At 42.7% G+C, this 23,675-nt stretch overlaps 1 protein-coding gene across 4 annotated transcripts in view; it reads left to right on the forward strand.

Moving 5' to 3' along the window:
* The window catches only part of RYR2 (ryanodine receptor 2), a 757,628-nt gene that overhangs the window by 304,152 nt on the left and 429,801 nt on the right, over positions 1-23,675 (forward strand). For all 4 annotated transcript variants that reach the window (XM_060243352.1, XM_060243324.1, XM_060243334.1 and 1 more), the window contains 3 exons: positions 2,246-2,367; positions 4,544-4,727; positions 7,972-8,107. In XM_060243352.1, the coding sequence (XP_060099335.1) occupies positions 2,246-2,367; positions 4,544-4,727; positions 7,972-8,107 (442 nt within the window). The remainder of the gene's footprint in view (positions 1-2,245; positions 2,368-4,543; positions 4,728-7,971; positions 8,108-23,675) is intronic.

Raw genomic sequence — 23,675 nt, forward strand, 5'->3', positions numbered from 1 at the left:
TCCCCTGTGGGGTCCCCAAGACGCCCAATGCCAGCAGGTTAGGAAGGGGGCATGGGCCCACAGAAGGGACTGGATTGCTCCTGAGCACTGCTCTTTCGTGTGGGGCGGGGTTCTCCCAGGGCAGGGTTCCCAAGGACCCAGGAGAGGCTGGGGCATCATGACCCAGACACCTGTCTTCTCAGGGTTCATAAGAGAAGCGATCTTGGATCAGGCCAATGGCCCATCCAGTTCAACACTCTGTGTCACACAGTGGCCAAAAACCCCCAAGGTGCTCTCAGAAGGTCCACTAGTGGGGCCAGAATAACAGTAGCCCTCCCACTGTTGCTCCGCAAGCACCAAGAATACAGAGCATCACTGCCCCAGACAGGCAGTTCCATCTATACACTGTGACTAAAAGTCACTGATGGACCTCTGCTCCATATGTTTATCCAATCCTCTCTTGAAGCCATCTATGCATGTAGCCGCCACCACCTCCTGTGGCAGTGAATTCCAAGTGTTAATCACCATTTGGATGAAGAACTACTTCCTTTTATCAGTTCTAACCTGACTGCTCAGCAATTTCATTGAATGTACTTCTTTCTCTACCTTCTCTTTCCCATGCATAATCTTGTAAGCCACTATCATGTCATCCCTCAGTTGATGTTTCTCCAAGCGAAAGAGCTCCAAGTGCTGTTAAAGTGTTCCAACCCCTTAATCATTCTAGTTGCCCTTTTCTGCATTTATTTCCATTGCTATAATTTTTTTTGAGGTGCAGTGACCAGAACTTCAAATCATTAATGAACAAGTTAGAAAGCATCGGACCCAAAACTGACCCCTGCAGTACCCCACCGCTTACCACCGTCCACTGTGAATATTGTCCGTTATTTTTGATCCACGAGAGGACATATCCTTTTATTTCATGACTGTTGAGCTTACTTAGGAGCCTTTGATGAGGAACTTTATCAAAAGCTTTTTGGAAATAAAGGTAAACAACATCTGTTGGGTCCCCATTGTCCACAAGTTTGTTCACCCCCTTAAGAACTCCAACAGGTTAGTGAGACAAGGTCTTCCCTTATAGAACCCATGCTGAGTCTTCCTCAATAGCTTTTGTTCATCAATGTACCTACTAATTCTCTCTTTAATAACATTTTGCACCGACTTTCCTGGTATTGATGTCAGACTGACAGGCCTGTAATTTCCTGGATCTCCTCTGGAACCCTTTTTAAAGATGGAGCGACAGTAGCTACCTTCCAGTCCTCAGGAATGGAAGCAGATTTTAATGAAAGATTACATTTCTGTCAGGAGATCCACAAGTTTACCTTTGAGTTTTTTCAGAACTCTTGTATGTATGCCATTCGGGCCTGGTGATTTATCAGTTTTTAAATTGTCTATCAGTCATAGGACTTCATCTCTCGTCACCTCAATATGACTCAGGTCTTTCAACACCCCTCCCAATATCAGCGGTTCTGGAGTGGGTGAACACTTCTCATCTTCCTCAGTGAAGATGGAGGCAAAAAATGCATTCTGCTTCTCAGCCATTTCCCTATCTTCCTTTAGTAATCCTTTTACCCCTTGGTCATCCAAGGGTCCCACTACCTCCCTGGCTGGTTTCCTAATTCTAATGTATTTGAAGAAATTTTTATTGTTAGTTTTTATCATCCCGTTCCCCCCCCCCCCCCCAGTTTTAGTTAATTCGCTCTCAGCCATTTAATTGCAATAGTTAGTGGTTCAAGACTTCTACTGTATCACCACGAGATTTGGATAGAGATATATGGAGATCAATGATGGTTACAACACCCTGTCTACAGGTCTACAAATTAGAGACAAATTTACACCCTACACATTTCTTTTTTTTTTAATATACTTCTGTTTTTATAACTGAGGCTTTAGGGTTTGCTTAATCTTCTAATCCTCAATGAATTAGAGTAAAAGTGAAGTGTCAGCAGGAAACAAATCAGAATGAATTTAGGATACCACATTTATGCATAATGTGAAACCATAATTAAGACTAAATATGGTTAATAAACCAACTTCAGATCCTGATTTGAGATACCTTAACTAAGTATAATTAGTGTAATGGTACATGTACACGTAATGAATTAACTATCATTTGTTTAATTTAACCTTGGTTTTATGTTACATATGAACCAACCTAATGAGTGTGAACTTGAAGCTCTTCAAACAGTTAGGAAAAATGCTGTATAAATACTAAACATTTATATAATTTTATCCTTTATCATTGCTGTTGTTTGTTTTTTCATTGCAGGCTATCATGCACCATGAAGGCCATATGGACGATGGTCTAACATTGTCCAGATCTCAGCATGAAGAGTCACGTACAGCACGAGTAATTCGTAGTACAGTCTTCCTTTTCAATAGGTTCATAAGGTAAATTGGATGCTGGCTGAAAACTGATTATGGTTAAAATTAACCTTGGTAGAGATGCAATATGAACAACAGTTAGCACTGAAAAGGGAAGAGAGGCTCAATTTGATCATGAAGGAGAAAGAGCCCAAAGAACATGAGAAGGAAATTTTGTATGTGTACTGGGCCTAAATGAGGCCCTGTGCTGAGTCTTTTTGCATCTATCCCAAAATAATTCATGGATCTCTCATTTTAGTCAAAACTTTTGTTTTTTATTAGAGACATGCATGCTCTGAATTATAAAGAGAGCAAGCCATGGCATAAATGTGTACAAAGCACCAAATTAGATGTGATGATGCCCCCATAGCCATTACAAGAATGCTGCCACCATTTAAAAGTTATTAAAAATGCTCTTGTTCCCCCTCACGCCTTTTCAAGTGCTGAAATGGGGGTGGAGGTGCAACCATTTCAGCACTTGATAAGGTATGTGTGTGGGGAAACACGAGTGCTATCCAGTGGCATTTTTAAATGACTTTAAAATAGCAGCAGCCTTCTGATGGTGGCCATGAAGACATTATCACATCTAGTGGCTGTAAGGAAAAGAAGGCAGCATACAAAACAGAGGTGCCAACAAAGAGGAGTAGGACTTTAGTAAATTCCAACATATTTGTATTCTGAATTACAGTACCATTTCAAGTTACTTTACTCACCATGAGCCATGCTTCAGATTCACCACTTTATCATTCAAGCAACCCAAGCACCTGCTTGAAGATCAAAAGCCCTTGAAGACAGTATTACACTTACTGGGGCTTTTCTTCCTCTCATCTGGCAACTGCAAGCTGCAGCAGACTGACCATTATGTCCATTAGGATATTTCCTGGTGGGCTGATGATGTCAGTTGCACACCTGGGCTTGGCTGCCCCTCAACCTTGCATGGTGAGGGGGAGGCAGCACACTTTACTCTTCCACAGAACCTACATAGAGTCATATAGTTGGGAGGGACCTCCAGGGTCATCTAGTCCAACCCCCTGCACAATGCAGGAAATTCACAAGTACTCCCCCCTACACAGACACCCAGTGACCCATGCTTCATGCCCAGAAGATGACAAAAAACAAAACACCCACCTCAATAACTTTCCAATATCCCTGGCAAAATTGGCCTGGAGAAAAATTGCTGCCTGACCCCCAAAATGTCAAACAGCATCCCCTTGGGCATGTAAGAAGGGGCAATGAGAATTAAACACTGATGCAACGCTTCTTACCCTTCTTCTCATGATCTGCCTAAGTTCACAGAACCAGCACTGCTGTCAGATGGCCATCTAGCCTCTGTTTAAAAACCTCCCAAGAAGGAGAGCTCACCACTTCCCGAGGAAGCCTGTTCCACTGAGGAACTGCTCTAATCGTCAGGAAGTTCTTCCTTATGTTTAGTTGAAAACTCTTTTGATTTAATTTTAACCCATTGGTTCTGGTCCAACTTTCTGGGGCAACAGAAAACAACTCCACACCATCCTCTATATGACAGCCCTTCAAGTATTTGAAGATGGTGATCATATCACTTCTCAGTCATCTCTTTCACAGGCGAAATATGCTGAGCTCCTTCAGGCTTGTTGTAGGACTTGGTCTCCAAATCCCTCATCATCTTTGTTGCCCTCCTCTGGACACGTTCCAACTTGTCTATATTCTTCTTATATTGCAGTGCCCAAAACTGAATACAATATTCTAGGTGAGATCTAACTAGAGCAAAGTAAAGAGATACCATCACTTTGTGTGATCTGGACACTATACTTCTGTTGATACATGGAAAGGGAGAGGTAGGGTCACATGACACTCATGCGGTGAGGAAGAGATGGTTCTTTCCCATCCCTTACACAACCCTCATAGAGCAAAGTGGTGGTAGGGTTGCCCAACACCTACATGGTAAGGGAAAGGTTTCACCCACAAACTCTTTCATGGGATTTTTTTGGAAAGGTGAGTCAAAGATGCAAAGAAGTGGCTATTAATAATTTTTATTCTTAGACTGACTTCTGAAGTTTTCTAGAACTTTCACTAATACAGGCTATCAGAGATCAAATGTACCAATTACTTGAATTAGTTTGAGGCACAGCAGTAATGACATTAAAACTTACACATTGCAGTAATGACATTGAAACCTACAAAACCATACAGCAAACTTATTGATTCATGCTTTAAATTATTTTAGGGGCCTTGATGCTCTCAGCAAGAAAGCAAAGTCTTCCATTGTTGACTTACCCATTGAGTCAGTCAGCCTTAGCCTCCAGGATTTGATTGGTTACTTCCATCCACCTGATGAACATTTAGAACATGAAGAGAAGCAGAATCGACTAAGAGCACTGAAGAATCGGCAGAATCTCTTCCAGGAAGAGGTAGTCATTTTGTTGTTTCTTTCAGTATGATGTGCTTTTAGGCTGTATTAAAAATCCACCCACAATGGCTTACATCATTTTCCTGTCTCCCATTTTATCCTCATATCAGCCCTATGAGGGAGGTCAGGCTGAAAGTCTTGATTTCATTAGCTGCTGTGATGAACTGCCACCTCAGGCTCCCTAATTCCCCCCTCCTCCCAAAAAAATTCTGGCTATGGGGCTGACTCTAGAACGAAGTTTGAGTCCAGTGGCATCTTTAAAACTGACAAAGTTTAATTTTTGGTATAAGCTTTTGTGTTCATGCAGAATTCATCAGATACATTGAAACAAATTTCCTCAACCCTTACAAAAAAGAGATACCATCACTTTAGACAGAGAGAGGGTGAAGGCGGCAGTTGCCAGGAAGGTCTATTTTTAGAGTCAAGATGCATAAATTACTGGGCAATAAGTATAGTTGAGATTGGATTTGTTGGTCTTAAAGGTGCCACTGGACTCAAACTTAGTTCTCAGATCTGTTGTTAACTTTTTTATTATCTGTATGCTACATTCTGCTATTCACAGACCTTACCAACTATACTATTCCAGTCTGGGATGATCTTCAACATAAGCAGACCTCTCTGCTTTTTAGAAAGAGTTAACTTTATTGATAGACAGGTAACAGTAGTATGAAGATTTGTGTCAGATCTGGCTCACCTGGGGCTGACCAGATCTTTATACCCCTTCAGAGCCATTGTATAGCCTGCCAAAAGTAATAGCTCAAAGCCCACAAAAAGCAATACAAAATATTTCTCACCCAGCCCCCATACTAGATAATGGACAGTTCCAACAGTCTCTGTAAGGAGATAACATGGCCTTGAGAAATGGGCACTAGTTCCTTCCACAGGGCAGAACAGTTACTTATGATGTTACTGAAAGAATAGCAAGTGGGTTCAGCTGCATTCCCCCAGGGTTCCCAGAGCTAAGGCAAAATAGTACCAAAGCATATGTAACACAGTACAAAGCAATAAGAAATGGTAAGGAAACTTGACAGAACTTTTTCTCTCTTCATGCTGCAAAGTGAAAGCAGCTGAGTCAGGGTGTTTTATTATATTGGTATGTAATCTTCTCCCATAGAGCAGAATGGGAGCCCTATCGTTGGCTCCAAGAACTGCCAATCAAGCTATGGAGAATGGCCTTTGGATGTTTCTAGTGTTCTCCACAAATCCACCCCCAGTGTTGCCTAGGAATTGATTGAATTGATGCCAGGCTGTCTGAAGAATGAACCACAAAAATGAACCACATGAACCACCATGGAAAAATGTGGTTCATTTTTGTTGTTGTTGTTCAGAATGACATGACAAAATGAACTGTTTTGAAATGAACCACAAACTCTTTGGTTCATGCTCAAACCATGGTTCGTTTCTTGGTTCATGCCTATCTCGTATGTGTGTGTGTGTATAAAAATCTCGATTTAGAAGAAGAAGTAGAAGAATTGCAGATTTATACCCCACCCTTCTCTCTGAATCAGAGACTCAGAGCGGCTTACAAACTTCTTAATCTCCTTCCCCCACAACAGACACCCTGTGAGGTGGGTAGGGCTGAGAGGGCTCTCACAGAAGCTGCCCTTTCAAGGACTACCTCTGTGATAACTATGGCTAACCCAAGGCCATTCCAGCAGGTGCAAGTGGAGGAGTGGGGAATCAAATCCGGTTCTCCCAGATAAGAGTCCGCGCACTTAACCATTACACCAAACTAGCTCTTTAGATGTTATCTTTTATTTTGATATGAAAGTATGCCGGTATACCAATACTGGGATATCGTATACTGCTATCACATTTCTTGTTTTGCCAAAGAGATAATGAAACTTGAGCTTTCTTACTCATCCAGAAGAACTTGGGGAGTATCACCTGCCAACTTTACAGAACAATTGCTGAGACTGAAATTGGAATATTTTCAAATAGGAGCATTTTTTTTTTTACACAGCTAGCATATTTATGCCTGCTATACTATCAAACCAAGAAAATTGAAGCTGAGACCAACTATTAGATATTTTAGTTGTGTTTCACAATTTTATATAATTATTTATGAAGAAATCTACTATATTCAATGCTACCCTTACCTAGATATCTTGCTGGGCCTTTATCCTCTTTTTCACCAATTTTTTTTGGGTGGGAAAAGTGTTTTTTTGGAGTAAGCTTTATCTAAATTCAGTGCCAGGCAATCGGTTTTTCATTTATTAACTCTATGGTGAGCACCTTTACCAATCACAGGAAGGGTCATGATTCAATAAGATACAATCACAAAACTGTCAAACCATACCAATATGATGCTGTACACGAATAAAGACTTTTTAAAAACCTACCAAACTATATTGCTTTCTTTAGAATTTCAACACACAATTATACAATATGCTATTAGAGAATGATTTATCACCATATTATACCAGAGAATTCTATTATTTTGAAAATCAGTTATGTGAATATCTTTTACAAAGTTCCAAAATTCTACAGCATCATATTCAGTAATACAATTCGAATAGTAGGGCTCATATGGAAAATTTAAACATTAAGTAAAGAAACACAATCTAATTGTGTTGTCATTCAAAGTTCAAAATATCCCAATGGAAAAAATCACAGTCCTGAATTCCGATGCATAGATGAAGATGGTGAGGGACGGTGGCTCAGTGGTAGAGCATCTGCTTGGGAAGCAGAAGGTCCCAGGTTCAATCCCTGGCATCTCCAAAAAAGGGTCCAGGCAAATAGGTGTGAAAAACCTCAGCTTGAGACCCTGGAGAGCTGCTGCCAGTCTGAGAAGACAATACTGACTTTGATGGACCAAGGGTCTGATTCAGTATAAGGCAAATTCATATGTTCATATGAAGACTCTGATTTATTCTACTTTCATTATTTTTTTAACATAGTCTTTATTGGTGTACAGCACCACACTGTACACTGTACATTTGACAGTTTTGTGGGAGCGACTTTACCATACCCATGCCCTACCCTACGCAGAAGAGTAGACACCCACCCAATCTTTTTTTTTTTAAAAAAAAAATCTCTTTCTGTTTTGGGAATGTTACTTAATACCTACAAAGCTCAGTCCATTTTCTGGGTACTAAATACATATGATGCAATTTAGTAAGTAAGTAAGTTATACCTTTATTGGCATAGAACTGAAGCATTTTTTCTGATATTCAAAGGGAATTCTGATATCAGGAAAAATGGCAGTTATTGTTATATATTATAAACACATTTCTTTCTTGCAGGGTATGATCAGCTTGGTGCTTGAATGTATTGATCGCTTACATGTTTATAGCAGTGCAGCCCACTTTGCTGATGTTGCTGGGAAGGAGGCAGGAGAGACTTGGAAGTCGATTCTAAACTCATTATATGAATTATTAGGTAAGAAATATATTTGAGTAACATGGATTTATTGGCATCAAAGCATGCACATTAAAAATATCAGAATGCTGAAAGTTTACATTGTTTCTTTGACTTGTACTGGTCGTTGGCTGAATAAATTGATTGATTATTTGATCGATTGATACATTGTTTCTGTTTTCAAAAGTTTTTTTTTTAAAAAAAACCAAGGATAACAAAATCATTAGAAGGAAAAGTGCAAATAATACTTGGATTAAAATACAAGGATTTTCATTTTATATTTTTTGCATATAAGTTAAAATAATAGAGGACTTTGGTATAAAGTATATACTATCAATATATTGGTAATCTTTTACTGTTACTACTCATTAATAGGCAAATGCCTGTTTATTTGGTTCTGGTTTAATGCAGACCAGCTGTAAAATCAAAGAATTCAGGTTTTCACAGCTGGTAACATCATTAGGGTTTGTAGAATCTTTCGGGATCAAGTGCCGTGTTCTACTGGAGAAAGTTTTCCTTCCAGATGTTTCGTTCTCAGCTGCGGAGAACATCCTCAGTGGCGTTGCAGCCGGAGCAGGTGCTCAGACCTTCTTGGCTGCTGTGCATTGAGTGGGGCCAGGGCTGCTGGAGAGCTGCTATTTGTAGGCTGGAGGGGGTGTGATGAAAGGGCAATTAGGAGGTGGGCAGTGGTCACTGCCCAAGCCAATCATCACCAAACTTGGAATCTAGGTAGAGGGACATAAGAACATAAGAGAAGCCATGTTGGATCAGGCCAATGGCCTATCCAGTCTGTGTTACACAGGCCTCGAATTTATTTATTTATTTATTACTTTAAATTTCTTTTCCGCCCTCTCCGCAAGCGGACTCAGGGTAGCTAACAATATTCAGTTTTACAACTTAACCAATAAAAACTACAGTTTAAAATAATTTAAATCATTTCATTTCATGGTGCTGTATCACTACAATATAATATAGTATAAGTGGTGATCATGGTACTCTATAATGATGTAGGGTGACAGCTCTCTCCTGGTTAGATCTCAAAGGCCTGTCGAAACAGTTTGGTCTTACAGGCCCTGCGGAAAGTAGAGAGATCCTGCAGGGCCCTTATGGCCTCTGGGAGAGCATTCCACAATTCTGGCGCTGCCACCGAGAAGGCCCTAGCTCGCGTCAGCTGCAGCCTAGCCTCCTTTGGTCCAGGGATGGACAATAGATATTTTGTCCCTGAATGCAGTGCTCTCCGGGGAATGTGTGGGGAAAGGCGGTCCTGCAGATAGACAGGCCCCTGACCATAAAGGCCTTTAAAGGTCAATACCAAGACCTTGAAACGGACTCAGAACACAATAGGTTGGCCAAATGTGCTCCCACTGGGGGAGCCCCATTAATAGCCGCGCTGCAGCATTCTGCACTAGCTGTAGTTTCCAGGTCAGCGCCGAGGGTAGCCCCATGTAGAGATCATTACAGTGATCTATTCTTGAGGTGACCGTAGCATGGATCACCACCTCTAAGTCGTTGCGCTCCAGGAAAGGGGCCAACTGCTGCACCCGCCGAAGATGAAAAAAGGTGGATCTAGTAGTGGCTGCTACTTGGGCCTCCATTGTAAGAGAGGACTCCAAGAGCACACCTAAGCTGTTGACCTTAGGGGCCGGTATTAGTGACACTCCGTCAAAAGTCGGCAGAGGATCTCCCCCCCCCCCCGGACCACCCCGGCTCAGATAGAGAACCTCTGTCTTCATCGGATTCAGCTTCAACCGACTCAGCCTGAGCCAAGATGCTACGGCTTGAAGAGCCAGGTCTAGATTTTCCGGGGTACAGTCGGACTGACCACCCATCAATAGATAGAGCTGGGTGTCATCTGCATATTGGTGACATCCCAACCCATACCTCCTGACAATCTGAGCAAGGGGGCGCGTATAGAAGTTAAATAACATCGGGGAGAGAACTGCACCCTGTGGCACACCACATATAAGTGGGTGCCTTTGGGATGATTCCTCCCCTATCACCACCCTTTGTCCCCGATCTTGAAGAAAAGAGGCCAACCACTGTAAGGCAGACCCCTGAATCCCCACGTTACATGAGGTCATCTATGAGGGTGACCAGAACTGTCTCCATCCTATGACCTGGTCGAAAGCCGGACTGGAATGGATCCAGTGCGGAAGTGTCATCTAGGAATCCCTGTAGCTGAGTTGCCACCGCCCGCTCTATAACCTTACCCCAAAAGGGAAGGTTTGATACCAGCCGATAGTTCGCCAATACAGCCGGATTTGCAGATGGGTTTTTCAAGAGGGGACGGACCACCGCCTCTTTAAGAGGTGTGGGAAAGATCCCTTCTACCAGGGATCTGTTGACAATACCTTGTAGTGGCTCACGTAACAACGCCTGGCTAGCTTTTATCAGCCAAGACGGGCACGGGTCCAACCCACAGGTCGTAGGGCGTACAGCGAAAAGGATCCTATCGATTCAGTGGGAGCTCACAGGAGCGCAGCTCCTGAACCTTTCTGAGAGTTCCACTGTTTCCTTCTGAGAGTTCCACCTCCTTGTCCATTGAATAGTATGTGCAGCTGCATAACAATCCCTGGATGAGCTCCACTACCTATTTTTCTACAAAACAACCCCTGGTGTTACACGGTGGTCAAAAAACCTAGGTGCCATCAGGAGGTCCATCAGTGGGGCCAGGACACTAGAAGCCCTCCCACTGTGTGCCCCCCCCCAAGCACCAAGAATACAGAGCATCACTTGCCCCAGACAGAGAGTTCCAACAATACGCTGTAACTAATAGCCACTGATGGACTTCTGCTCCATATGTTTATCCAATCCCTTCTTGAAGCTGGCTATGCTTGCAGCCGCCGCCACCTCCTGTGGCAGTGAATTCCATGTGTTAATCATCCTTTGGGGAAAGAAGTAACATCAAACGGAGGTCTGCAAGTTAGATGTCTCTAAGCTTGCAGGGAGGCTGTTTGACACTCTCCTCCTGAACCTGCATTTGTGATTTTCCCAGAGAGCTCTTTCTGAGGTCTCTAAATCCTCTCTAAATCCAATTCTCACCAAATTTAGAGGGAAGATAAAAGGGCATCTTGGGGAGGTCCTCTGTGAATTAGATGCCTCTAGCATGCAGGGGGTCCATTTGACACACTCCTGAATCTGCAGCTGTGATTTCCCCAGCGAGCACTTTCCTAGGGCCCCCTGTTTTGGGGGCTATAACTCAGCCCCCCAAAATCCAATTTTCACCAAACCTGGAGGGCAGGTAGAGGAGAGTCTGGTGGAGCCTCACTGTGAGCTTTGCATTTCTAGACTGCAGGGGGGGCTGTTATACCATATGATGAACTTCGTGAAATGAACTAGTTTGGTAAATGGGAAGGTTTGTGAAGGTTCTTGGTTCATGAAATCCCATGAACCAGGATGAATCTTTATTTTTCTGGTTTGTGCCTATCCTTAGTTACAATTACTATACAATTCTTGCCAGCCCTCAGATTCAGTAGGCGATCACAGGAGCACAGCTCCTGAACCTTTCTGAGAGTTCCACCTCCTCGTTCCCACCTTGTCCATTGAGTGCAGCTGCATAACAATCCCTGGATGAGCTCCACCACCTATTTTTCTACAAAATGACCTGATTCTTGCTATCTTGGACTTGATTCTCACCAACAGGGAAGAACTGGTTGACAAGGTGAAAATAGTGGACACTGCCATCTGAGCTTGGAAGTAACAGCATATTCAGCTGATTATTCAGTGCTACCATGTATTTTTTGTATTTGTGCCAGCTTGGTTCCCTTGTGGTTTAAAAAACAAGGATGTAGATTTTTGAATACAAGACTATTGGGATCCAGGATTTTTCAGAGATATCAGTTTTTTGGGGGAAGGAGGGTCCAATAGTCCTGAACTGAAAAATACTGGTAAAACGTATAGCACAACCCTAGATCTAGACCTATTTTTTGGAGTGTTTAAAATTTTGGATTTGTCAAAGGGTTGTGTATTCTAGGACATGGGAAATACTCAGAACAGATTCCTGCTGTTTAAGTCAAGTAGGCCAAATTGTAAACAGCCCAATGAAGGAAGGGGCAGATTGTTGTGTATGTATCCACTGTAGAATGTCTGCACCATGCTACACTACTATGTATATAGGCCCCTACTAGCTAACAGTTTAGCAGTCTCCCAATATATGTGCTCCAAGAGGACTAGATAAACTGAACCTATTAACTTACTGTACCTTATTTTACAAAGTTAGAGTGATACAAATAATGTGCAGATTTTATCTACTGATAATGTTTTGATAAACTGGAATAATGGTCTATTATGCATGAGCAGGGATTTTTTTTGTAGAAGCCCAGCAGGAACTCATTTGCATATTAGGCCACATCCCTTACACCAAGCCAGATGGAACTGTGTTCCTGTGCATTTCTGCTCAAAAAAAAATCCCTGTGCATGAGTGTTTTCCTTCACTTTCACCTTGCATGTCCATTGGTTTTCTTGTCATTCTGCATCTTCTCTCGCTTTCACTATACATTTCTGTTGGGTTTTATATTTTGTTCTGCATTGATTTCCCCCTCTTCAGTTCTCTTATTTCCAATCACTGTTTTTGTGGGTTTTCTGAGAATGGTTTTGTGGTGGTTTTTCCCATTCCTTCACTTTCAAGCTGAAGGTAATAAAAAAACATACTGATTCCTTCTTATTTCCCCCCTGCCCTTTTCCCACCCTAGGAGGCCACCCCCCCCCCCCCGCACATTGAGGTTGTTCCTCCCATTCTGAACCTTCCGCCATCCTCCTCCATTCATTGGTCTACAAGCTCCACTATTGCTTAAGTTTTCCATATTTTAAATTTTGGGGTATTTTAAACTAGTTGGTTGAGGCTATCAATGAGAGTTTTTCACTAATCTTGGATCACTGAAGGAAAAAAATCGTTGGCAGGGATTGCTTTAAAAGTTTGGCTAGAGACAGCATGTGTGTGAGAACAGTTAATTTTTTTTTAAAAAATGGATGTCCTCAGGAGGAAACACCAAACATATGTACAGAGAAGCAGCAGTGGGCACACCACCAAAGAAGGCAGGGAGCAAATAGACATGTATTTGCACTGCTGGTGTGCTGGCAATGCCTCCCCAGCATACGTATGGCCACCTGTGGTTGTACCCTTCATGAGCCCTGTGGTGGGACTTTGGTGACTTGGTAGCCACCCACCATGCTGGGTGTGTTGTGTGCCATCAGCGCAACACACAGTTGACTGCTTGGTTACTCCCTTCCCTCTTTCCTTCGTGGTGCACCCACTGCTACTTCTCTAACCATGTGTTCCATGTCTCCTCCTGAAGGCACATATCTTTAAAAAAATTTAACTTCACACACACACCCTCTAGCCAGGTTTTTAAAACATTCTCCAGCAATCCAAGATTAGCAAAAAAAACCCCACCCCCTCCCCCTCATATAACTAGGTTCAACCACTGATTTAAAAAAACCCCAAACCTTAAAAGATGGAAAACCTAAGCAGAAGTGGAGCTTGTATACTAAGGGGGGGGGGGGGGAGAACAATTAATGTTCTACTAAGATAGCTATCCAAGAATACAGCTTGAAGTATCTCCTATTTTTTAAAAAACCATGCCCAGCGTGAAACTGACTAATAATAATAATAATAATAATAATAATTTTTATTTGTATCCCGCCCTCCCCGCCTCGGCAGGCTCAGGGCGGCTAACAGCATTTCTCAATAACATACAATATAATAAAACCTTTAAATTTAACAATATAAAACATTATTTAACAACATTAAAAACCAGTCTATACAGTTAAATAGTTTAGTCTGACAGTGCTGATGATGTTTGACGCTAGTTCTGCCAGTTTATATACAGCGGTCTAGATCTTTAAGCCGCATTGGCGGATCCTTATTAACAGCCTTCTTCAGCAGTCTGGGTAAGCAAGTTTAAAAAGGGTGGTCTTGCAGGCCCTGCGGAACTGGTCAAGGTTCCGCAGGGCCCGCATCTCCTCAGGGAGTTGGTTCCATAGGGCAGGGGCCGCGGTTGAAAAGGCCCGTGCTCTGATATTTTGATGTTTAATCTCTTTCGACCCAGGGATAGCCATTAGATTTTTCCCGGCTGACCTCAGTGCTCTCTGGGGTTCGTATGGGGAAAGACAGTCCCTCAGGTAGGCGGGTCCTCGGCCATATAAGGCTTTAAAGGTAATGACCAACACTTTGTACTGGACATGGTATATAATCGGCAGCCAGTGCAGTCCACGTAGCCCCGGCCGTATATGTTCCCCTTTCGGGAGTTCCAACAACAGCCTGGCCGCCGCGTTCTGCACTAGCTGCAGCTTCCGGGTCCGGCACAAAGGTAGCCCCAAGTAGAGGGCATTACAGTAGTCCAATCTTGAGGTGACCGTTGCATGGATCACTGTTGCGAGGTCCCGGCGCTCAAGGAAAGGGGCCAACTGCCTTGCCCGCTTCAGATGGAAGAATGCTGACTTGGCAGTGGCTGCTATCTGGGCCTCCATGGATAATGAAGGCTCCAGTAGAACACCCAGGCTCTTTACCTGGTGCGCAGCTTTCAATGACGCACCGTCAAAGGCCGGGAGAGCTATTCCCCCTCCCAGTGCGCTGCGACCCACACAAAGGACCTCTGTCTTCGCTGGGTTCAACTTCAGCCCACTCAGTCTAAGCCACGTTGCAACAGCCTGTAAAGCCCGGTCGAGGTTCCCTGGGGCGGAGTCGGGGCGGCCGTCCATTAACAGATAGAGCTGGGTGTCATCTGCATATTGATGGCAACCCAGCCCAAACCGCTGGGCAATCTGGGCAAGGGGGCGCATATAGATGTTGAACAACATCGGGGAGAGAACTGCTCCCTGAGGCACCCCACAGTCCAGTCTCTGGGACCGTTCACCCCCGATGGCCACCCTCTGTCCCCGACCCAGGAGAAAGGAGGAAAGCCATTGTAAGGTCGACCCCCCAACCCCAATGTCGGCGAGGCGGCGCGTCAGTAGCTGATGGTCGACTGTGTCAAATGCCGCCAACAGGTCTAACAGCATCAGCACTGCAACGCCGCCTCAATCCAGTTGCCGCTGGAGGTCATCCATCAAGGCGACCAACACCGTCTCCGTCCCATGGCCCGGCCGGAAGCCAGACTGGCAAGGGTCTAGGACGGAAGCGTCATCCAGAAATCTCTGTAGCTGCAGCGCCACAGCCCTCTCAATAATTTTACCTAAAAACGGTAAATTAGACACCGGACGATAGTTCGCCAATTCGGCCGGGTCTGCTGTAGCTTTTTTCAAGAGAGGGCGGACCAAGGCCTCTTTCAGAGGTGTTGGAAAATGCCCCTCTAAGAGGGATCTATTTATGATGTCCCGTAAAGGACATCTAAGCTCCCTCTGGCAAGATTTAATCAGCCAAGAGGGGCAAGGGTCCAGATCACATGTTGTCGGGCGAGCAGCGGAGAGAATTCTGTCGACTTCCTCCAGGCTGAGTGGGTCGAAGTGATCCAGCACTGAACCCGAAGACAGGCACGGAGCCTCAATTTCACTCACTGTATCCAATGTGGTAGGCAGGTCTTGGCGGAGTAACGAGATTTTATCTGCAAAGTATTTCGCAAATGCCTCACAGCCAATTTCTAATTCTCTAACGTTTGGTTTGCCTTGTGGCAATGTTATAAGATCCCCAATTATTCTAAATAATTGTGCTGGGCGCGAATTTGCAGATGCAATCTTGGTTGCAAAGTAATCTTTCTTTGCAGCCTTGACTGCCATCTCATAAGACTTCATAAACGTTCTATAGGATGTTCTCGTCGCTTCGTCCCGAGTATGCCTCCACTGCCTCTCTAGTCGTCTGAGCCCTTGTTTCAGCTGGCGCATCTCCAAGGTATACCATGGAGCCAGCTTCATACGAGGGCGCAAAGGACGCCGGGGTGCAATTTCGTCGATAGCCCTGGATAGCTGGCCCTGCCAGATTTCCACCAGGTCATCGAGGGAATTGCCAGAATTGCCAGTGGGCCAGGGATCCCTCAGGGCCATTTGGAACCGTAAGGAGAGACTACCATGCCTCACACACAAAAAGGAAATTTAGTGCTGTAACACTATCTGGATTTCACATTGGTATGCAGAATATATATTCCAAGATTCCCAATAGAAAAACTGGAAGGGTGTGGGAAGGTGCAGAGTACAGGCATAGCATTCTAGTAAAGTCCTACTTCAGTGAAAATTAAAAGTAAGCTGTGCATGCATAATAGGCCAAACTCTATTACACTTGAGCCCAAACTGGAATCAAGCCAGAAAATGTAATGATTTACCTCCCCTGATTAATTAACATTCACCTTTGGTATCAACTTGAAATCATATTGATGTCCCACGGGTAAGTTTCAACATTAAAAGGAAAAGGGATTTCAGAAATGCAAATTGCTGGCATAGTGCTTCCAATTAAATATTTATAGTAGACTCTTGGGATGGTTCTCCCTAAACTAAGCTATTCTCCCCTGCCCCAAAATGGAAAAACAGCTAAGACAAATTCCAAAGTTCAGAAACCCAATAGCATTCTTAATGATGTCAGTGGAAGTGCAACAGTTCTCTGAATGTGTTCTCAGAAACCTCAAAATCTTTTTTTCTAAATGCTGCAGTAGCAGCAGTGCAACAGATTTCTTTCCATTTCCACATGGGTGTCTTGGAGTGTGCTATAACTTGACTAAGAACATCAAGCATCTTAGGAAATCTCCACATCCCAGAGCATCCTGGTATATGGGATATTATTGTACTGATAGATGCATCCCCTGAGTTCTATAATTTTGTTACATCTTATGTCTCATTACTTTTCTTCTGGCAAGAAAGAAGAATTTTGGAAAGCTGTTAATTTATGATAATGACATTTATTCCTTTGAGATTAATAAATTATGTTGACAAATAATTGGTTTCTGCTGAAACAGTTTTATTTATTGCCTTTCTACAGAGTCACAACAAAGAACATCTGAAAAAGTAAACTTCATAACTTCTAATCTTTATGTTGCAGAAGAGTGTGATATTGTGAACTTCAGTGGAAAACTCCTTCAAAATTAACTGCTTATGTGCTGAAAAATTATTTTCAAAGTATTTTGTTGTTATGTTGTCAGAGTGCAGTTGACTTTATACAACACACACAAAAAGAAAAGAAACAGCATTTAAGGATGTGCATTTGGACATTTCTGGTCTGAATATATATCTGGAATATATATATAGCTCTATCTATCTATCTATCTATCTATCTATCTATCTATCTATCTATCTATCTATCTATCTATCTATCTATCTCTCTCTCTCTCTCTCTCTCTCTCTCTCTCTCTCTATCTATCTATCTATCCATCTCTCTCTCTCTCTCTCTCTCTCTCTCTCTCTATCTATCTATCTATCTATCATCTATCTATCTATCTATCTATCTCTCTCTCTCTCTCTCTCTCTCTATCTATCTATCTATCTATCTATCTATCTATCTATCTATCTATCTATCTATCTATCTATCTATCATCCATCCATCCTGGTATCTTTTAGATATATTTGGGTATCTTAGTGATATTTGGGATTCTCAGGAAACTGGATATCAATTTCCAAAAGTCTCCAGAAACATTCAGAATATCTAAACAAATTTTTGAGGCTGGCATTTTAAGACTTCTGAGACGGAGGAAGGAGGAGGCAGGAGGCAGTAGAATCAGATGTTAAGGGGAGCAGTTTTGTTCAGAAAATAAATGAATATTGTGCCAAAAATGTTGTTCTTGCAAGTCTCATAAATATCCCCACACAAATATCACTAGAACAAAAATAGGCAAGTATCTGAATTTAAAAGCAAGCACAAGCAAATAAAACTGTTAAATAAATAAATAAAACTGTTTTCAGCTTAAAAGCAAGCAAGGACAAGCAAATGTCACAAAAACAACTTCCGGTTGGCATATAACTGACTGGTACCTAAAAATTGTGAAGGAAGGTTGTAGAATAGCACCACACTGCTAGATTGTTTTTTTGTTTTATTGTTTTAACTGCTGTAAATTATTCAATGTATTTTAATATTTATTAACCTTATTGTTTGAATTTTATGTTGTAAGCCGCCCTGAGCCTGCCTCGGTGTTGAGGGCGGGATATAAATCGAATGAATGAATGAATGAATGAATGAATGAATGAATGAAATGAAGGTCATGCATACTGTATTGCTGTAGTGCTTATTTTTATGGAGCTGGGAGGGAAGAGGTCTGCCAATGATGAAGGGCTGTTGGTTCTGTTAGGTTTGTCACATTGACCATAGGTTTTGCTTGGATTCTCTAGTTTGACATTGGTTGTGGTTGGCGTGACATTGGCTCAAAATCCCTGCTGGGATTCTTTTGTTAGATGGATGCTCCTGTATGTTTGGTTATTGACTTCTTTTAGCATTTTTCCATATGGGAAACAATGGAGACAGGATGGCTGGGGGCACCTTGATCAGAGGCCCATAAAATTGGACCCTGTGGTCTAGTTTCTTTGAAACTTGGAGAGTCTTTGGTGGATAGGCAGCACTAGGTTTCCTGCAATGTTAGTGTTATTTGGTTGAAAAACAGCAATCTTAGCCCCACCCAAAGTTCCCATAGGGAATAATAGAACTGATTAATTCTATAATCCCCCTTCCTCCAAGAAAGCCCAAACCAAATTCCAAAACAGTACCAGAGGACCAGAATGCCAGTATTTAGGTCCTTCCCATAATCCAAATCCAACAAATACTATTTTTAGCTGCATAATCCTAATGAAATTAACCCCTTTGTGTACTGATTTTTTTAAAAAAATTACATTGATGTTGGGCACATTAGAAGTATCTGCAACAACAATAAAAATGAAAATTAACACCTTAGGCTTCATATTTTAAAAAAATGCATATGAATAGAATTATGCTCTTCTTTAGTATATATATAGATTTAAAATGTATAGGTTAACCTGGAAGGGATTTTGTTGTTCTTTTATTTCTGAGATGCAACTCTAAATGAACTCTGGATTCCACTGTAGTCATTATTTCCTCTCTATGGAAATTGGATATATGGGAAGAAATTCAACACAGGAGGATTGTGAGCATCACTAGTTCTAGGTACCAGAAGAAGGTGGGAAAAAGAGAGAGCCCCTTTTTTCCCTGCTGCCTCAGCAGCACAGTAAAGAAGGTATGTGGGTGGGAACATATTCAGTGCATTTAGTTTAAGGAGAACTGATTTACAGGCTGTTCCCATGTTAGATATGTATACCAAGACATCTCTAGCAGGGGATCTCTGGCTGACTCTCCTATACCTGCCTTCCAAGTTTGATGAGGAATGGACTTAGGAGGTCTAAGTTACATCCCCCCTGAGAAGGCACCTCCAGGAAAGTGTTTTCTGGGGAAATGACAGGCACAGGTTCAGAAGAGTATAAAACAAGCTAGAGGCATTACTCACAGGGGACTTCCCTATGATCCTCCTCTATTTGCCCTCCAAGATATGTATAGATCAGGGGTGGCCAAACTTGCTAAACAGAAGAGCCACATAAATAAATGTCAAATGTTTGAGAGCCACAAGACATGAATATCAGATGTTTGAGGGAGGGAAGGACGGAAAACGGAGGAGGGAGAGAGAGGTGGAAAAAAGCAACTTTAACTTGAAGCGCATTCTCCAAGTTGCCAGCTGGCTTGGCTTGGAGAAGTGATTTAAAGAGAGAAATGCCTTCTCTAAGCCAGCCACTGGGGTGATACTTCAAGAATTACAGAATATGTGTGAAAAAAGCCACATGTGGCTCCTGAGCCACAGTTTGGCCACTCTGCACTACATCATTGCTGGCTTTTGTGATCAAGTAGTGTGTTGGATTTGATTTTTTTTTCTGGGATGGCTATCTATCTCTCTCTCTCTCTCTCTCTCTCTCTCTCTCTCTCTCTCTCTCTCTCTCTCTCTCTCTCTCTCTCTCTCTCTCTCTCTCTCTCTCTCTCTCTCTCTCTCTCTCTCTCTCTCTCTCTATATATATATATATAAATATATATATATATATATTTCTGGACTTTTTTCAATGCTAGAATATCTTTTTTGTGGTGTGGTGACCAGAATTGTACACAGTATACAGTACAATTCTGGTTACCACATCTCAAAAAAGATATAATAGCTCTTTTGGTGATGTCAGAGGTGTGGCCTAGTATGCAAATGACAATGATGTCAGAGGTGTGGCCCTGCATACTAATGAGTTCCTGCTGGGCTTTTTCTACAAAAAAAGCCCTGCTTAAAGGTGGCTTGTTGATGGCTTCAGAAGATGTGCTGTTACCTTTAAACATTGAATACCATCTTAACTGTGTCTTTTAAAAATGTAGTCTTTATAAACTGTAGGTGCTCCTGAATTACCATTAGATTTATGTGTGTGTAAGCTCTATTGCTGAAATGCTTTATCTACAGCTGTAATATCAGTGGGGAAGCTACAAAATCCCATCTGTTTGTAGAATCTACCACCAAGTCAAAAATTTAGGCTTTGTTCAGATTTGTGTTTCATATTTCTGCAATCCCAGTTCTATTGGATTATTAGATATCTCATCCTATTGATTGCATTGACTGACACTATATAGCCACCTTGAGTCCTTGTGAGAAAGATAGACTATAAATAATAATATAAAACATAATATAAAACATAAATAACGTATATTATAATAATGTAAAATGTAATGTATTCAGGGGTGGAATTCTAGCAGGAGCTCCTTTGCATATTAGGCCACACACCTCTGATGTAGCCAATCCTCCCAAGAGTTTACAAAAGAGCCTTGTAAACTCTTGGAGGATTGGCTACATCAGGGGGTTGTGTCCTAATATGAAAAGGAACTCCTGCTAGAATTCCACCCCTGAATGTATGTAATGTAAATAAATAATGTAAAAATGTAATATATAGCTCCAGATTTTCCTGGATGACTCTTCAGTCCTGGATCCATTCTAGTCCAGCTTTTGTCCTTACAGATGATCTCTGGAGAAACCTGGATAGAGGCAGATCAGCCCTGCTATTACTTGATTTGACATCAGTGTTCAAAATGGTCAATTATGATCTTATGACCCACCACCTCCCTGATGTGGAAATATGTGGGACAGCCCTACAGTGACTTGTCTCTTTTCTCCATGGTTGGGGACAGAGGATGGCACTCAGGGAAAGAGTCTCACTATGTTACTCCTTGTTATGTGGCATCCCACAAGGGGCAGTTCTTTCCCCCATGTTATTTAACATTTATATGTTCCCCCTTGCCCAGTTGGTCTGGAGCTTTGAGCTGGGCTGCCATCAATATGCTGACATTAACAGCTATATCTGTTAATGGATGGCCAACCGGACTCTGCCCCAGACAGTTTGGCCAGGGTTTTAGAGGCTGTGGCTGGGTGATTAAAACAGAGTTGGCTGAAATTCAATCCATCAAAGATGGAGGTCCTGTGCCTGGGCTGGGGGCGAGGTGAGAGTGGGGATCCAACTCCCAGTTCTTGATGGGGCACTATTAATACCAGTGCTAAGAGTGAAGAGTCTAATTATCTATGGAGGCCCAAGTCACAAATGTTGCCAGATCAGCATTTCTCTATCTTTGTCAGATCAGGCAACTGGCTCCCTCTCTCTCTGCCCTTGACCTAGCCATAGTGACCCACACAATGGTCACCTCCAGGCTAGACCACTTCAACTCATTATATGCAGGGCTGCCCTTGAGTTTGATCCAGAAAATTCAGCTGGTCCAGAATGCAGTGGTATATGTTCTGATAGGAACACCACTGAGAACATTCATTGCTCTACCAGCTGCACTGGCTTCCAGTTGAATTCCAGGTCAAGTTCAAGGTTTTGGTTCTGACCCTTAAATTCCTATATGGCCTAAGACCAACATACTTTAAGGACCGTCTCTTCCAGTATGTCTGCAGAAGAGCACTGCACTTGATGGACCAAGCTCTGTTGGCTGTCCCTGGTCGCAAAGATGTCTGCTTTGCCTCAAACAGAGCCAGAGCTTTCTCAGCTCTGACACTGACCTGGTGGAACACTCTCCTTGCTGAGAATGCAGTTCTGCAGGGCCTATAAAATGGAGATGTTCAGCCAGATTTGCATTGCTTGTGATATACAATCTATTCTGTCTTTTGTCTTCCCCATCAGCAACAATTACCACCCATCTGCACACATTTTATGGAACAGATTGCCATCAACTGCTATTATTGTTTATTTAGTGATGTTACTGATGAGATTGTTATTTACTGAGGTTATTTTACTGTTGCTTAATGTTTGGTTGTGAAGTTTTATGAGTTGGATATCTGTGTTTTGCTGTTACCCACCTGAGCCTGCTTACAAGGAAGGGAGGGCTAGAAGCCTAATAAAATAAAATAATATGATATAAATATAAATAAATAAATTTTAAAAACTTTTAAAAAAGATGCAAAGCAGCTTACAACAGTAAAGCATATAATATAAATGCAATAGCAATCAACAACAAACTACATTTTGAGTCAGTTCTGGATTAATTGTCTGGCTCATCTGAAGGCACAGGCTGCTAGCCACTGGAGGCTGAGGGCCAAAGGCCTCCATCTTTGATGGATTTAGTAGCCAGGCTCAAGCTTTGTACATGTAACAGGAAGGGGAAAGATTTTATAGATGGAAAACATTAACCCTAATTCAACGAAATTTAGTACCGGGCGTTACAAGCCGTGGCTGGTTGGCTCAGGCTGAGTGGGCTGAAGTTGAATCCAATGAAGACTGAGGTCCTTTGCGTGGGCCGGGGCGGACCGGGAGGAGAGATCATTCTGCCGGCTTTTGAAGGTGCGCCACTGATACCAGTGCGCAGGGTCAAGAGCTTGGGAGTGCTACTGGAATCCTCACTATCAATGGAGGCCCAGATAGCCGCCACTGCTAGATCTGCCTTCTTTCCTCTCAAGAGGGCGAGGCAGTTGGCTCCCTTCTTGGAACGCGACGACCTAGCAACCATGATCCACGCAACGGTCACCTCAAGACTAGACTACTGCAATGCCCTCTACATGGGGCTGCCCTTGTGTCGAACACAGAAACTTCAGGTAGTGCAGAATGCGGCGGCCAGGCTGTTGATGGGACTACCTCGATGGGAACATGTATGGCCTGGGCTGTGGGATCTGTATTGGCTGCCGGTCGTTTACCATGTTCGCTATAAGGTGCTGGTTATTACCTTTAAAGCCCTATATGGCCGAGGACCTGCCTACCTTAGGGACCGCCTCTCCCCATATGTTCCCCGGAGAGCACTGAGATCTAGCTCCCAAAACCTCTTACAAATCCCTGGGCCAAGAGAGGCTAGACTGAAGACAACCAGGGAGGAAGCCTTTTCAGCAATGTCCCCTCGATGGTGAAACCAACTTCCAGAGATGGTGCGAGCCCTGCGGGACTTGAATCAGTTCTGCAGGGCTTGCAAAACCTTTCTCTTTCATCTCGCATTTAAGTCAGGACCTGACCAAATTGACTAAATTGTTTTGTAGCCCTAACCATCTTATGCACAACTGTGACTGACAGTAATGATTGTATGACAGTATGTATAATTGTGATTGATAGTAGTTATAGCACCTGTTTTATCTATTTTAATTAATTTATGTAGTTGAACTGTATTTTAAATCATTGTTTATCTTGTATTTTATCTAAATCATGGCATGCCATGTCTGTGAGCCGCCCTGAGCCCACC

This window comes from Heteronotia binoei, chromosome 1, assembly GCF_032191835.1.
Source record: "Heteronotia binoei isolate CCM8104 ecotype False Entrance Well chromosome 1, APGP_CSIRO_Hbin_v1, whole genome shotgun sequence".
In the NCBI taxonomy this organism is placed as follows: domain Eukaryota; kingdom Metazoa; phylum Chordata; class Lepidosauria; order Squamata; family Gekkonidae; genus Heteronotia; species Heteronotia binoei.